This window comes from Chiloscyllium plagiosum, unplaced genomic scaffold (genome assembly GCF_037043375.1).
Source record: "Chiloscyllium plagiosum isolate Xiang-an unplaced genomic scaffold, Cpla_swu_hap1 HiC_scaffold_32, whole genome shotgun sequence".
Classification (NCBI taxonomy): Eukaryota; Metazoa; Chordata; class Chondrichthyes; order Orectolobiformes; family Hemiscylliidae; genus Chiloscyllium; species Chiloscyllium plagiosum.
The window spans coordinates 3,148,417-3,165,270 of record NW_028270170.1 but is presented as its reverse complement, the minus strand read 5'-3'; the positions used below and the strand labels follow the sequence as shown (position 1 = coordinate 3,165,270).

Sequence of the window (16,854 nt, the reverse complement as noted above, 5' to 3'; positions counted from 1 at the left end):
GGTTATTGATTGGTGAGGGGATGGTTATATTTGGTTATTGGAGAATAGGGACAGATTTGGTGAATGCTGATAATCTGTAAAGAATTATTTTGGTTTCTGCAATTTTAATCCCTTCTGAAAAACTAACCCCTAAAATAATTTATTGGGTTATGGCTGTCGGCAGATCCCAAGACCCTCACTTTTGATTATATCACACACATGCTAACCATAAGGAGGATAGGGTAGTTCCTCCATTAGTGGTCCTGACATGAGCTCATTAGTAAAGACTATCAGTATTTCTCAAGGAGAGATATGTTGCCATTTTTACCTGCTTCGTGTCTGCATGTACCTTCAGTCCCACAACAAACTGCTTGATTACTAATTGCCCTCTGAAGTTATCATATCAAAATACCTTACCTCAACATTCTCAGAATAAGTGCCAGTAACAGCCATAACCCTGAGAATATAGCACCCAAGTCAAAAATGACGACAAACGTTTAGAAGTTTTTATACAAGAAATCCATTTAGTTATCAAATGGTGTGGAAATTTTCCACTTCCTTTTACATAAAGGCTTCCATTTGAGATCAGGGACCACAGCTTCACTTGAGAGACACTTTTCATAAAATCCACTCAATGCAAAAATAAAAACATACAAAAAAAAAGATGAGAAATATCCTGAATAGGAATCCTAGAGCTTAATAAAAACTGAAGTCAAGGATGGGTATAAGTCCAGGCATAGCCTCAAGCAACTATCCCCATCCTTTAAACACAGTGGGTGGAAGCCACTGAACTCAGTCAGGACAGGATTGAGGGAACAAGAGACCTCAAGCAAGGTTGTGTGTGTCCTGGACAGAAACAGTTCTCTCAAAGCATTAAAGGCACCTCCTTATGTGGCTCATTCCCTGAATTTGAGCAGTTTTGTGTTCACTGCTGTGAAAACTTGAGAGAGTCACGATTGACCTTAGTATCTGGGGAAGGGGAGAGGGAAGGGTACTTTCCCAAAATCACTGTTTCTACACAGTACTAAGAACTCTGCTTCTACAGCAGGTTGTGGATGTTTGTTGGACCTTTCCAAATAAGAATCTGAGATTTACAGTGAGCTGCCAGGTCAGTTTTTGGCCATTTTACCTTGAACTCAATCCTGAGTACCTGACACACAAGTGCACACCCACACAACCCAGAGTTATTAATTCAGGCATTATCATTGATTAGTGTCCCCAGGCCTCATGTAGAAAGCAGGACAATCAATTCTCACACCACTAATCCTGAGCCAATTATATGGAGGGGACAACCTTACAAGAAGAAAGTCAAAATAAGCAACAGAAAAGAGAGACAAGGTAAAAAAAATTGCAAATGGGACCATGAAGCCAAATTAGTAAACAGAACAAAAAGTTGAAAACCTTTTCCAATGTTATGTTTACAGGGTGCCTGCTTTGGGATGTAATGGAAAGTTTTTTTTTTAAACATGTAAAATATTCATAGCTCATCTTTCATAATCCGTTCATTGTCCTCATCAGTCTTCAATTTGAGCTCATCTGGAGTGATCTTCCCATCTTTGTTGCGGTCCTGATTTCCAAACATGTCCTCGATTAGTTTTTCAGGATCATCGATTGGCGAGAGACGACCTGTACCTTGATCAACCTGTGCCTTGATGTAACGAGAAAACTGCAAAAAAAAGCATAAGCTTGAATTAAAACCCAAGACAAAGTCTTCTCACGTACTGAACAGAATGGCCTTCTGGGCTGTTCGCATTTGGCCCATGGTCTCTGTGCTGGCTTGCTATCAGCCAAGTGAATCTCCATGACACTCCCTCAACCAACTGCACACAGAACTCCAGGGTTTGCACCCTTTACCAGTATTAATAAAACTCAGGATGCTATGTCATAGAGCTGTACAGCATGGAAACAGAACTTTCAGTTCAACTCATCCATGCCGACCAAATATCCTGTATTAATCTATGTCCCATTTGCCAGCACTTGGCCCATATCCCCCTCAACCCTTTCTATTCATATATCCATCCAGATGCCTCTTAAATGCTGTAATTGTACCAGCCTCCACCACTTCCTCTGGCAGCTCATTCCATACACGCACCACCCTCTGCATGAAAACGTTGCCCCTTAGGTCCCTTTTAAACTTTTCCTCCCTCACCTTAAACATATGTCCTCTAGTTTTGGACTCCCCGTCCTGGGGAAAAGCCCTTGGCTATTCACCCTATCCATGTCCCTCTTGATTTTATAAACTTCTACAAGGTCATCCCTCAGCTGATTTGTTAACTGCGCTCTCATCCTGTTATAGCAATGTAATAGAATGTAATGGACCCCACTGGAGATTGGAGACTGACCTAATCTAGGCTCTTTAGAATACTGAATTGGTAAGATCAGGTAACTGTTAGCAGTCTAATCCACTAGACAATGCACGTGGAATCTGAGGATAGCTAGAGTTTTTAACATTTTCATGTGCAGCATGAGATGTGCAGCAAGTTTACAGAGCAGTCAGTTAATTGTGTTAATTAATTCAGAAAGTAGTCAGACATCACCTCTGTGCTTGCTCAGCTTCAGTGACCCCCATTCCAACAATGCATCAGTTTTAAAATTCTCATCCTGGTTTACAAGTTGACCCTCACTATCTTTGAACTCACCTGCAGTGCCGTGGCCATTTCATGAATTTCAACTCTTGTTTCTCTCCAATTTCTTTCACCCTGCAACATTGAAGAAGATCCGACTGCACTGTGCGTGGATTGGGCTGGATATGCTTAGTCGCATTCTGTATGGACAGCTTTGATGTGGCCACCTGGCAATGGTCTAGTGATATTAACAATAACAACAGGCTAGGAGTCCAGAGACCTAGGTAATGCTCTGGGGAGTTGGCTTCAAATTCCACCATGGTAGATAGTGAAGTTGGAATTTAATAAAACATCTGTAATTAAGAGTTACGAAAATCCCATCTGATTCACTCATGACATGAGTGCTGACTCCAGACCCACAGCAATGTGGTTGACTCTGAACTGCCCTCTGGACAATTAGGGATGGGCAGTAAATCCTGTCTTAGGCAGAGACACTCGCATACATGAACATATGTATAAAACAAAAGGTCCCACTGCTGGAGAGTGCGAGCACGTTACCTCTTCAAGTAGGATCTCTCCGTCCTGGTTACTATCAAGCTCCTCGTGGAGGTTAGCTGGAGGTTTATCAGTCCAGACAAACAGATAACCCTCTGGGACCCCTGGCTTCGAGTCCAGCAGTTCAACATCAAACAGCAGCACTGCACTGCCAGGCACATCTCCAGCTGGGGGTCAATATGGGGGTAGGGGTGAAGAAACACATCTTTTAAAAATCACTTTAATATCAGCACCAGGATAGACAGATATCACAAACTACAAACCCAGAGAGTGAGGGACATTGGTGTAGCATCACATATTCAATAAACCAGGACATTGGCTGGGGTGGGGGGGGTCAGGGGAGTTGAAACAGAAGGAGCTGGATCGGATAATTCTGCTGGTTAAAGCTATTATGGAATCAAGAGGAGTCAATGGAGTTAAGGTGGAGATCAGCAAGGATCTAACCACGTGGCAAAATCACCTCGACGGGTTGCTTGGCCTCTTTCTGTTCTTTACATTGAGCAGGTCGCGAGGGTGAAGGGAAGTCTTGACATGGCCAAGCATTATAACATTTGAAATCGTGTGTGACAAGGGCTCAAGGGAAAGTAGCAATTTGGAATCATCTCATTAATGCATTGACCAATGCAGCGTTGCAGAGGGAATGGCCTAGTGGTATTATTGCTGGACTGTTAATCCGGAAACCCAGGTAAAGTTCAGGGGACCCATGTTTGAATCCTGCCATGGCAGATGGTGGAATTTGAATTCAATAAAAGTCTGGAATAAATAGTCTAATGATGACTATGAAAGCATTGTCAGGGTCAAAAAAAACCCATCTGGTTCACTAATGTCCTTTAGGGAAGGAAAATGCCACCCTCACCTGGTCTGGCCTTCATGTGACTCCATACCCACAGCAATGTAGTTGACTCTCAACAGCCCTCTGGGCAATACGGGATGGGCAATAAATGCTGGGCCTAGCTAGTGATGCTCACATCCTGTGAATGAATTTTAAAAATCCCGGCAAACAGCAGGAAAAAGTAAGGGCTGGACAATTGCAACAGCAAGCAGGGGAATTACAGTGAGGAAGAATATGAAGAACAGTATTCACTCAAGACATGGATATCACGGACTCGGTTTGTATTTATTACTCATCCCTAGTTGCCCCAAACTCTGTGAGAAGCATTTGGCATAAGGTTAGATACAAACATATTGGTCATTGAAGCTTTCTAGGCTGGGATGGGCAAGGAGTCAGGTGTCAGAGCACCAAAGTTGGTTTTCTTTCGCCAAAGGATATTGGTGTTTATAATTAGTGCAACATCAACAGGTAGTGTTCAGATAGGAACATTTTATTCAAATTGAATTGGTTGGTCTAAACCCACAATGCTGCCTATATAATCTGACAGCAATGACACTTTCCTACCCCAACCAGACTGAACACAGAAACAGTTTAAGTAAGTCTCACAATAATGAAGAATACACTGTTCATCCTCCCTCACCTCCCATCTCTCCATGACCAAGATGTGGTGGTATTGTCAAAATCCGTTTCTCTCCAATACACATGTCAAACAAGCCTTGACTCAATCCTTCAATCGTTTTCGAAGAACCCAGGATAAAAGTTGGAGGAGCGTCAAACTCACGGCTAAAGGACAACAGAGCAAAACAAAACAAACAGAAAGAGGAATTGTTAGTCAGTCAAAACCCCAGCAAATCCTCATTTATAAGGAACTATCAACCCTGACCCTGCCCACCCGTTACCGTGCTGTTATGCCCTAACCCAGGGGCACTTGATCATAATATTCAAGTACAGTTTTGTCAGTTGTTTCCTTTTCTATTGTTAACCCTGATATTTGCCAAGGAAGCCAGTGTGTTTACTGGGATACTCTCCTCACCCTGTGTGTGAATGTGAGCGTAGGCAGACAGTGAGGGAGCCATAGGCAGTTTGGCCCCCCACGCTAGGTCCCATCCTCCTCCAAAATACACAATCTCCCATTTTCCTGCAGATTATATGTAACAGGTAGCTACTCATCCTGATTTGGAAATATAGTACCGTTCTTTCCCTATCACTGGTCAAAATCCGGAATTTCCTCCCTCAGAGCATTGTGGGTCTACCTACAGCACATGAACGGCAGTGGATCAAGAAGGCAACTCACCCCCACCTTCTCAAGGGCAGCTAGGGATGGGCAATAAATGCTTGGCCCAGTCAGTGTTGCTCACATCCCACAAGTGAATAAAAAAAAATGGATGAGTGCCCTGTCCAATTCTTATCATTCTAAACTCAGTGAATGTGTCGCCTACAATCTGGCTTCTGGCTCTGTTCGAGTACAGAGGGATCATTCCAGAGCCAATGCATCAGGATTTGCATTTGTTAATTTGGAAGGTCGTCAGATATTTTTCCTTTCAGTTGGGAAGAGGCAAGAAACATTTATATTTATATGTTTATATAGCACTTTCAAACCTTTGCAAGGCACTTGACAATAAATGAAATTATTTTTAGGTGTAGAAATAAAGATGGCAAATAACTCACACACAACAAGATCCAATAAGCTGGCCGTTTTGATGATACTGAAGGGATAGTTGCTGACTAGACTCTTCCAAATAGTCTCTGTGCTCTCTCAAATGTGAGATTATCATTATGTGGGACAAATGAGGCATCAGTATAACCTCCTATCCAAAAGACAACACCTCTGACAGTGTAACACTTCTTACTGCATTCAGGTGGCAACCTATATTCGGTGCCTGGGGTGTTGAATCCAGCACCTCTGGCTCAGCCCTCCCACTGTGGTCAAATACTCACGTGAGGATCTGATTTCCACAGACTGCGGCAAGAATATGCATCCTCTGTACTCTTTAGGGTTCTACCTTAGATTAGCACAAGTGGCCCCTGGATTGGAATGTTCATCTCTATCTCAATAACACGAGGGACAGTGAGACCTAGTTTGATAAAAAGCTGAATAACGTACGAGGTGTAGAGTTGGGTACCGTCCACGAGGGAAGCATTGTAGTGATAAGTCACGTAGTCATTGATCTGTGATGTCCTGTTACAGGCATCTGGCTTGAAGTAAGGTTGGATTTGCACTCTGTCCTTTGGATTGTGAAAATCGATGATGTGAACATCGAAGACCAGCACAGCGGAAGGCGGAATCTTATTGGCTGCAGATAAAAATCCAGTCAAGCCATGTTGGCTCAAGAGCATTGTACATACAGGAGCAACAATTGTATCCAGATATAGCACTGAGACAGGAAGGATTTGAGGAAGGAAGGTGCTGGGGAGGGGTGTGAGGTGGAGCTGGGAGATATTCCAAAGCACTTTGCAGTCAGACAAGTCCTTTCTACAAGTGTAGTCGCTGTTGTAATGCAAGAAAGCAGCAGCCAATTTGTACACAGCAAGCTTCCACAGATAACAATAAGATAAATAGAAACATAGCTAATGAGGTAGGCCATTCAGCCCATCAAGCCTGCCTTGCCATTCAATATGATCATGGTTTTTTCATCCAACTCAAAACTCTGTTCTCACTTTCTCCCCATACTCTTTGATCTCTTCAGCCCCAAGAACTGTATCTAACTCCTTCTTGAGAACAAACCACATTTTGGCCTCAACTGCTTTCTGTAGCAGAGAATTCCACAGGCTCCTCACTCCCTGGATGAAGACATTTTTTTCTTTATCTCAGTCCTAAACGGCCTACCCCATACTCTCAGTCTGTGGCCCCCTGGTTCAGGACTCCGTAGTCATCAGGAACAGCCTTCCTGCATTTACCCTGTCGATGCCTGTTAGACATTGATAGGTTTCTGTAAGATTCCCTTCCAAACCCATACCCTCCCACATTAATATTGTTCTAAACTCCACTGAATATGGTCCAAACTGATCCAGTCTCTCTGCATGCATCAGTCCTGCTATGCCAGGAATCAGTCTGGTGATTCGATGATCTACTATAGTGATCTTGAGATAACTATTGCCAGGATGATCTCTTCCTCCCTTTGAAATACCACTGTGTAACTCTTCCATCACCAAAGATATACAACAACTCCTGGGATGCCTATTGAGGGGAGCACCACTCACTGAGCTGCATGAACCAAATATTGTTGGGATTGAGCTCAGAGTTAACATTGGGAGTCACTCTTCCTGTGAAAGTCAGTTGGCTTCTCAATTTTTGGAACTAAACATGCAAATGAGATTTATGGTCAGTCCTTCAAGCATCTACCCCAGGGTGAGGCCAAGGGAGCTCTCTTTTTCAACTACTTGCTCAACACACCTAGCAGAAACTAAGATGGAAATGGACACCTTTCCATTATATTTGGCTCAGTAACTCACATTGTCAGTAGACTCAGTCACTGAGATTTTGTCAGCCCCTTTACTCAACAATCTTCTATCAGATAGGACTACATTATGGGGAACAAGTATATAAACTAGGTATATCCTTACTGGAAGAGGGGTTCAGAGGTGATTTGAATGCTGTTTTAGGCTTCAAAAAGGGACTAGATAACGTAGAGTGACAAATGATTTGATGTTGCCTAGAACAGTAAAGCTAGGGAATCCATTTGTAAGATCTATATCTACAAGATGCACTGCAACAACTCACTGAGATTCCTTCAACAGCACCTTCTCTCGGACTGATGGCACATCATCCCCTGCAAGTTCCCCTCCAAACCATTTACCATCCTGACTTGGAAATATATCACCGTTCCTTCAGTGTTGCTAGATCAGAACCCTGGAATTCCCTCCCTAAGGGCATTGAGAGTGCATCTCCACCAAGGAGACTGCAGAAATTCAAAAAGCCACCACCTTCTCAATGACAGCAAAGGATGAGCCCAGCCAGCAGAACCTACATCCCATGAGTGAATTTGTAAAAAAAGGAAAAAGTTAGATGTTAACCTTGATGAAAAAAAAATTCAGATTGGATATATTCAAGTTATGAAGGACAGTCACTTGGGAAACAGTTGAAGGAGATAATATTTTATTCCCTGTACAGCAAATTTTGATGTAAGTGTCACTGTTTAGGATGAATTATCGGAGTCTGACAAGATTCCACCTGGGAGCCTGTCAGTAAGGTTAGATCACATGGGATCTGAGGGAGCGAGCCAATTGGATACAGAATTGGCCTGAAGGTAGGAGACACAAGGCGATGGTAGAGTGTTGTTTTTCTGAATTGGAGGCCTGTGTGTGACTGAAGTATTGGAGCTGAATTCACAGCCTTTTCTCATTTATATGAATTATTTGGATGTGATTACAGGAAGTCTGGTTAGTAAGTTGCAGATGACACTAAAATTGGTGATGTAGTGGACAGCAAAGATGCTTATCTCAGAGGGACCTTGATCAGATGGGACAACGGACTGAGAAGCAGTAGGTGGAGTTTAATTTAGGTACGTGTGAGGTGTTGCATTTTGGTAAGGCAAATCAGGGCAAGACTTGTACAGTAAATGATAGGGCTTATTGCTGAACAAAGAGACCTTGAGGTGCAGGTTCATAGTTCCTTGAAAGTAGAGTTGCAGGTAGACAGGATAGTAAAGGAGGCATTTGGGATGCTTTCCTTCATAGGTCAAAACATTTGATCATGGAGCTGCATGTCATATTGTGGCACCTGAGGCCACCTTTGGAATATTGCATACCATTCTAGATGCCCTTCTATCGGAAGGATGTTGTAAAACTTGAGGGTGTGCAGAAAAGATTTACAAGCATGTTGCCAGCACTGGAGGATTTGGATTATAGGGAGAGGCTGAATAGGCTGAAGTATTTTCCCGGAGCATTGCAGGTTGAGGGGTGATCTTATAAAGGTTTATAAAGGTCATAGGGGCATGGATAGGGTGAATAGCCAAGGTGTTTTAAGATGAAAGGGGAAAGATTTAAAAAGGACCCGAGGGATAACTTTTTCATCCAGAGGGTGGTGTGTGTATGGAATGAGCTGCCAGAGGAAGTGGTGGAGGCTGGTACAATAATGGCATTTAAAAGGCATTTGGATGGGTATCTGAATAGGAAGGGGTTAAAGAGAGATAGGCCAAATACTGGCAAATGGGACTTATCAGATTGGGATATCTGATTGGCGTGGACAAGTTAGACTGAATTATCTGTTTCTGTGCTGTATGACTCTATGACTGTACAGGATATGACATACAGTGAGGGGATTGTGCTCAGCTGGAACGGATAGTGGCGAGTGGAGCAGGGGATGTGGGAGGGGGTGGTCTCCCATTCTCAGATCACTCCATCACTAGGACTTTCCTCCTCTTCTGCCCTGGGTCTGCTGGAGATTCTCTGTTACAGATTGAACTTTGTGATTTGTCCACACTCCATTATCACTGGATCACAGTTGGAGGTGACTTCTTTATCTTTATTGTCCAGAATTTGCTGATCATCTGTGATACTGTTCCTGGATATCTGAGGTTTAATTCCAACATTCAGCTGTTAGCTCTTGCCCTGTCCTTTCCACACAATGTGCTGGCATCTGCACATACCCAATTACACCAGCCACAGCACACAGCTAGTTTTTACCCTGTGAGCTTTCAGCTGAGAAGCTGCTATAAGTACAAAGTTAATAGTAAATGATTTGAGTCTTAAAGTTCTACTTGATCCCACATTATGGGATCCCACAACATGTCAAAAAGCAAATGTTTCAAAGAGTATGCACCACCCCTAGAGGTCTCAAATTTTCATCAGTTTCATCACAGTGAGAAAGGAGGAAACTCTCTCCCATAGTCATAGAGTCCCACAGCACTGAAACAGCCAGAAATACTGATGAGACTCGGCACGGTGGCACAGTGGTTAGCACTGCTGCCTCGCAGCGCCAGAGACCCGGGTTCAATTCCCGACTCAGGCGACTGACTGTGTGGAGTTTGCATGTTCTCCCCGTGTCTGCGTGGGTTTCCTCCGGGTGCTCCGGTTTCCTCCCACAGTCCAAAGATGTGCAGGTTAGGTGAATTGGCCATGCTAAATTGCCCGTAGTGTTAGGTAAGGGGTAAATGTAGGGGTATGGGTGGGTTTCGCTTCGGCGGGTCGGTGTGGACTTGTTGGGCCAAAGGGCCTGTTTCCACACTGTAATCTAATCTAATCTAATCTAATCAATAGGAAAATTAAATGTGTTGCCTCTACATCAACAACAAAAACCTTCCAGATGACTTTAACACAAGAAATATCCAAAAGGGAAGTCTTAGATGCAGAATCAAAAATCAATGAACATCAAACCAAGAGGGGAGCTATTTCACATGTGCACATGATTCATTTCATATGATAATACCATTGGCCACAAGCACCACAGTCCCTTTAAGAGAAGGTGGGGGTGGAGAGAACATGCTAAATTTGTCACAGCTACTTACAAGTGCAAGTTCCTCTGAATCAACAGCTCCCCTCAAAAGGCAACATATTGGCTTGAGAATCAGATGAAACAGTAACAAGTTAGAGAGCCATTCAACATGGGAACAGACCCTCCGGTCCAACCAGTCCATATAGACCATAACCCAAAAGCTAAACTAGTCCTACCTGCCTGTGCTTGGCCCATATCCCTCCAAACATTTCTTATTCATGAACTGATCCAAATGTCTTTTAAACATTAACTGTACCCATATTTGCACTCTTTTTCTGGAGTTTTGTTCAGTTGTAGATTTTGTACAACAGTAACTTATACCTAGATATTACCATTAGTGATGATTCACCAACACAGACCCACACAAGGAGATATGAGGACAGATACCACAAGAAGAATCATAGATTTGAGTAAACATTTTTTTGAAAAGGGAGAAGTCAAGAGATGAAGAGGGTTAGGGATGGAATACCAGAGCCCAAGAGTCAGGGAGCTGAAGGTACGGCAGCCAATGGGGAGGTGAAGGAAGGTGGAGTTAGAGGGTGTTGGGAATGGACAGGAGATCAATGTTGGATGAACACCGATGGTATCATAGAGGCCTGGAGGGGTAAAGGAAATTACAAGAAGGGGAAAGAGCCCATGAAGGATTTGCCATTGTTTTCAATACCAGTTGTCAATGGATTGAATAAGTCAAAATAGTTTAGCTTTCATTGCTTGTAATCTCAAACATGAATGGATACATAATAAATTTCTTACCAACACCATCCTGTCCATAAGCCAGGTGTGGGGGGATAACAACTCGACGTATCTCTCCCATACACGCTCCCAGTAAACCTTGGTCTATCCCAGAAATGACATAACCCATTCCAATATAGGTGTCGTATGTATGATTCCGTGAGTAACTAGGTTCAAAACATAATTTAGAAACATATTGAACATTTCATAAAATACAATGAAACTGTAAAAGCCTCCAATGATGGGCACCAGATGATGAAGATGCATCAGTTTCTGCTACACTTAGAGGTTACGCTGTAAACAAAGCTAACGCTGGGAAGAGCAGACCGAGAGCTACATAGTGACCTCAAACGAAATCTACAGCAGCTCCCCCATGGTGAAACACTTGATGCCCACTCTGCTACGACCAGGGAGGTTATAGTTTGATCACTACACTATACAGGGTGTTCATCTCAACCAGCACAATGATAGAGACACAAAGGTGGGAAAAAAATATATGGTGACCTTCACTCCTGAGAGAAATGGAAACAACGGGACTTCAGGCTAGGCCAGATTCAGACTGAGAGTCTTACATCCAATAAACAGCCACAGTGTCCCAGTATTTCACATGGAGAGGGGTCCCTACAGACAGACCTATATCCCAGCAAGGGCTGATACCAGGGAACTGGATTGCAAAACTCCTGGCCAAGTGACTGCTGTTGACTGAACCCTTCAGGGTGCCATCGAACTGTGCTGCCTCTTTGCTGAGAAGGCCTTGAGAGCTTGTTACTGCCCAACCAATTATCCCCTGGCCACAGGCCATGCCCTGTTTTAGAAGGTTCATACTGACACACATACACCCCCACACCCACACACACCCGCACACAAAATAAGAATCTCTTCGCTGCCCTCCCCCTCTGGTCCAGTTGTAATAAACAAACTCAAACCCAAACCACACTACCTGCTCCCAGGGGGCGTTACAGGCCAAGCGGGAGGTTTCCAGCTCACTGCCTCGGAGGCCCGTGAACTCACCATTCAGTGACAGACTGCACATAAGCTCCTGGGAATGCAAAGGTGAAAGGTCAATGTTCCATCAGGGCCGGAATCTTGCAGAGACCTGCGTGAACGGAAGTTTTACCCTTTAAGCCTGTGTGTGAACATACTCACACACCAGACATAGCAATGCCATTATTAGCTCAAACTGGATCTTGATGGTGAATTAGTGTGTAAATTTCATTCCTCAAATTCTAAACATTAAAAATTCCAGCAAGATTTTCTCTTTTGTAGGAAATATTTGGAACGGGTCACTCAAAGGATTAAAATGTTCATTTTAAGAAAGATCATGGCTGAGTTCCTCAGGCCACTGGGCCTGTTCCTATAAGAAGCATATCCAATATTAAGAGGGTGAAAACCTTCAGTACTCTATTTGAATCCTGTTCAATCACTAACTAATGGCTAAGGAAGCAGAATCAGTCTACATTCTGCTCTGATTGATCAGAATGCAGTAACATCATTGCCAGGCAGAGTCAGACTGTGTTTGTCACTTAAATAAAGCAAAATACTGCAGATGTTGGAAATCTAAAACAACAGAAATTACTGTAGAAGCTCAGCAGGTCTGGCAGCATCTGTGGAGACAGAACCAGGGAATCTCTCTCGCTCTCTCACTCTATCTATCTATCTCTCTCTCTCTCTCTCTCTATTTCAAGAAGAGTCACATGAAGCATTGACTCTGCTTTCTCCCACAGATGCTGCCAGACCTGCTGAGTTTCTCCAGCAATTTGTTATGTTTGTCTCTTCCTCCAGGATAAGACAGGATCAAGACTAGCGCTGACCAGGAACTCCTTCCCCAGGTAGAGTAGAACCAGTAACTGGTTGCGAGGTACAGATACATGTGTGCATGGGTTCTCTCTACTTCAAAGTGATTGAGTATTGAATTGAGAGAACAGCAATGTCTTTATGTCATCTCTGACCCACTAGAACAGTAATTACTGTGATCCAAATACTCACAAGTCTGCAATGTTTGCTTTCCTTCAGACCCGCCTGGGCAGTGCTGAAATCAGCCAAATTCTGACCAGGTAACCAATCATGGCTCAGTGGGTAGCATACCTATCTCCACATCAGACCACTGAGGGTCAGACACCTGAGCACATGGTCCATTCGGTGTCAGTATTGAGTGAGAGTGACACTGTCACTGTCAGGGGTGCTATCCTTTGGTAGGGATAAAACAGAGCCCAGACTACCCTTCTCTGGTCACATGTAAAAGGTCCTGTGGTGATATCTGAAGAGCGAGGGAGTCCTGCACAAATATTCATCCCGCATCATCATGAAAACGAATGATTTAACCACTTGTTGTGGGATCTTGCTGTGCACAAAATGGCCCCTGCATTTTCTACATTATGGCAGTGACTACATATCACAGAAAATGATTGGTTGTTAAATCACTTTGTGACCTAATGCTTTAATTTTTAATTCTCATCCTGTAAATCTCTTCAGTCCTGTCCTGAGATCTCAGCAATCTCCCAATCCCTTCTTCTTGTGTATCCCATTTTAATTCTTCTGCCCTTGGTGCTGATGCCTTCAGCTGCCTGGGCCCCCAGTTCTCAAATTCCCTTGATAAACTTTTCCATCTCTCTGTTCTTGTTCAACATACATCTTGGAAAAAAGCTCTTTAACTGGCTCATGTCAGATGTCCATTGGACTATGCTCCTAAGAAGCGTTTATTTTTACACAGGTTTAACTCTATTAAAAGATGCTACAGAAATCTAAGTTGTTATTGCTGGAAAGTTACCTTCAGAGGAGCAGCACAGTATTTAGAGAAATCATTCAGGCAATTTCATCCCTTAACAAAACATCGCTATGTGGTCAATTCTATTGGACACGCGGTCTCTGCAAATGCAAGTTCATTGAGGAGTAACACCTGTAAGGTGTGCTGTAAATTTTGAAGTGGAGATGTCAGCACAGGCCTGCTCTTTGGAGAGAATAAACAGCAAGTCCCATCAAGCAATTTTCTTTGTTCATGGTGTTAGTCATTGGCAAAAAATGCAGAGGATGACTGATTGGGGAGAGGTCATGATGGAATTTGAGAGATTAGTTCATTTCACAGCTACAGTATTTATTCCAGGTGCAAACCTTCTAGAAAAGCACTGCTAAAACAAAGAATACAGATTTGTTAAATATATTTCTTATGAATAAAGCATTGCTGGTTGGGTCAGCATTTATTGCCCATCCCTAGTTACCCCCTTGAGAAGGTGGGGGTGAGCTAGCTTCTTGAACTGCTGCAGTCCATGTGCTGTAGGTAGACCCATAATGCCCTTAGGGAGGGAATTCCAGGATTTTGTCTCAGTGACAGTGAAGGAACGGTGATATATTTCCAACTCAGGATGATGAGTGGCTCGGAGGGGAACTTACAGAGGGTGGTGTTCCCATGTATCTTCAGCCCTTGTCCTTCTAGATGGAAGTGGCTGTGGGTTAGGAAAGTGCAGTCTGAGGAACCTTGGAGAATTTCTGCAGAGCATCTTATAGATGGTGGATATTGGTGAAGGGAGTAGATTAAGAGTTTTGAGAAGATTTGTAGCTCAGTTTGAAGCTTTGGATGTAGGTTTGCTCGCTGAGTTGGAAGGTTCATTTCCAGACGTTTCGTTACCCTACTAGGTAACATCTTCAGGTGAAGCAATGCTGACAATTCCTGCTTTCTATTTATATATTTGGGTAAAGAAACCCAAACATATAAATAGAAAGCAGGAATTTTCAGTATTGCTTCACCTGAAGATGTTACCTAGTAGGATAACGAAACGTCTGGAAAGAACCTTCCAGCTCAGCGAGCAAACCTACAGCCAGAAGGGAGTAGACATTTGTGGATGTGGTGCTGATCAAACATCTACCTTATCCCAAATAGTGTTGCATTTCTTGAGTGTTGTTGGAGCTGCCCCCGTCCAGGCAAGTGGGGAGTATTCCATCACACTCTTGACTTGTGCGAGATGGTGAAGAGGGTTTTTTGGTTACTCTGGTGTAAAGCACTAAGCTCCCAATATTGACATCTTCCTCTTCAGTGAAAACTGAATTATTTTAAACTCCTCTTGGAGTTAGATTCTTTCTACAACATCCTGTCAGAGTGACTTTCAGAGAGAAATGAGGGGATAGCTGATCACACACTGAATAGCTTCTTTAGCAATGCGGGTCCCAGAGGTATGTCACTAGACTATTAATCCAGAAACTCAGCTAATGTTTTCAGGACCCAGATTTAAAATCCCCACAGCAGACGGTGGAATTTGAATTCAGTGAAAAATATCTGGAATTAAGAATCTATTGATGACCACAAAACCATTGTCGATAGTCAGAAAAACCCACCTGGTTCAATAATATCCTTTAGGGATGATATTGAAACAGTGTGTCCAAATGCAACACGTTCTGGACAATATCCAGGCTTGGGCTGACAAGTGGCAAGTTAACATTTGCACCACACAGATACCAGCCTCTGACCATCACCAACAAGAGATAATCTAACCACCGCCCCTTGACATTCAATGGGGTTACAATCACTGAATCCCCCACTATCAACGTCCTGGGAGTTATCAGGGTTACCATTGACCAGAAACTCAACTGGACTTACCATGTCAACACAGTGGCTACAAAAGCAGGTCAGAAGTTAGGAATACTATGACAAGTGACTCAACTCCTGACTCCCCATAGCAAAACCACCATCTACAAGGCACAAATCAGGAGTGTGATAGAATCCTCCCCACTTGCCTGGATGGGTGCAGCTCCAACAACACTCAAGAAGCTTGACACCATCCAGGACAAAGTAGAACAAACCATCACACCACAAGCATCCACTCCCTCCACCCCTGATGTTCAGTAGCAGCAGTGTGCACTATCTACAAGATGAACTGCAGGAATTCACCAAAGATCCTCAGACAGCACCTTCCAAACCTATGACCATTTCCATCTAGAAGGACATGGCAGGATATACATGGGAACATCACCCCCTGCAAGTTGCCCTTCCAGCCACTCCCCATCCTGATTTGGAAATATATCCCCGTTCCTTCACTGTCGCTGGGTCAGGATCCTGGATTTCCCTCCCTAAGGGCATTGTGGGTCAACCTACAGCACATGGACTGCAGCGGTTCAAGGTGGCAGCTCATCCCCACCTTCTCAAAGGCAACCTGGGAGGGCACTAAATGCTGACCCAGCCAGCAATACCCACATCCCAAGAATAAATTTAAAAATAAGAAAGCACTCCACAGTCTAACAAACGTTTTCTTGATGAAATGTCCTCTTACACCTCAGGGGAAGCAAATAAAATGCAAACATTGGTTATTCAGAGTACAAAAGCCCCTTTAGAGGCATTGACCCCAACTGTGACTTTCCCATGCTTTAAGGTCAGGATGAAGGATGACTGTCCCATCTTGCTACTGCCCAATGCAGGTGACCACTGTATTATCATTTATAACAAAGTTCATGATGAGGATTAAACCCCGAGTGCATCACTGTTTAGTTCTTGGGGCTAAGGGATTCAGGCATCATTGACCCACAGCAGAACATAAAAGAAAGACTTCCATTTCTACACGATTTTCATGAGCTGAGGCCATCTACAAAAGTCCTTTCCAACACATGAAGCACTTTTAGAAATCAAGTACTGCTCAGATGAAGAGACTGTGCAATCAGTCACATGCAGCAAGATCCCACACACACAAATACAATAAAGATGGGAGTTAAAGTGATGTTGGTTGAGGGATGAATATTGGGCAGGACATCATGGAGAGCTCCTGCTCTTCTTCAAA

The 16,854-nt window shown here is 43.5% G+C and overlaps 1 protein-coding gene across 1 annotated transcript in view; it reads right to left on the bottom strand.

The window, feature by feature from the left end:
• Window positions 1-471: 471 nt before the first annotated feature.
• LOC122539717 (peptidyl-prolyl cis-trans isomerase FKBP10-like) overlaps window positions 472-16,854 on the bottom strand; it is a 29,797-nt gene continuing 13,414 nt past the window's right edge. Inside the window, exons 7-11 of the mRNA XM_043674734.2 lie at window positions 11,117-11,262; window positions 6,035-6,224; window positions 4,571-4,713; window positions 3,102-3,265; window positions 472-1,645 (exon numbers count right to left, since the gene is read on the bottom strand). Coding sequence (XP_043530669.1) covers window positions 1,457-1,645; window positions 3,102-3,265; window positions 4,571-4,713; window positions 6,035-6,224; window positions 11,117-11,262 — 832 coding nt within the window. The 3' untranslated portion in view covers window positions 472-1,456. The remainder of the gene's footprint in view (window positions 1,646-3,101; window positions 3,266-4,570; window positions 4,714-6,034; window positions 6,225-11,116; window positions 11,263-16,854) is intronic.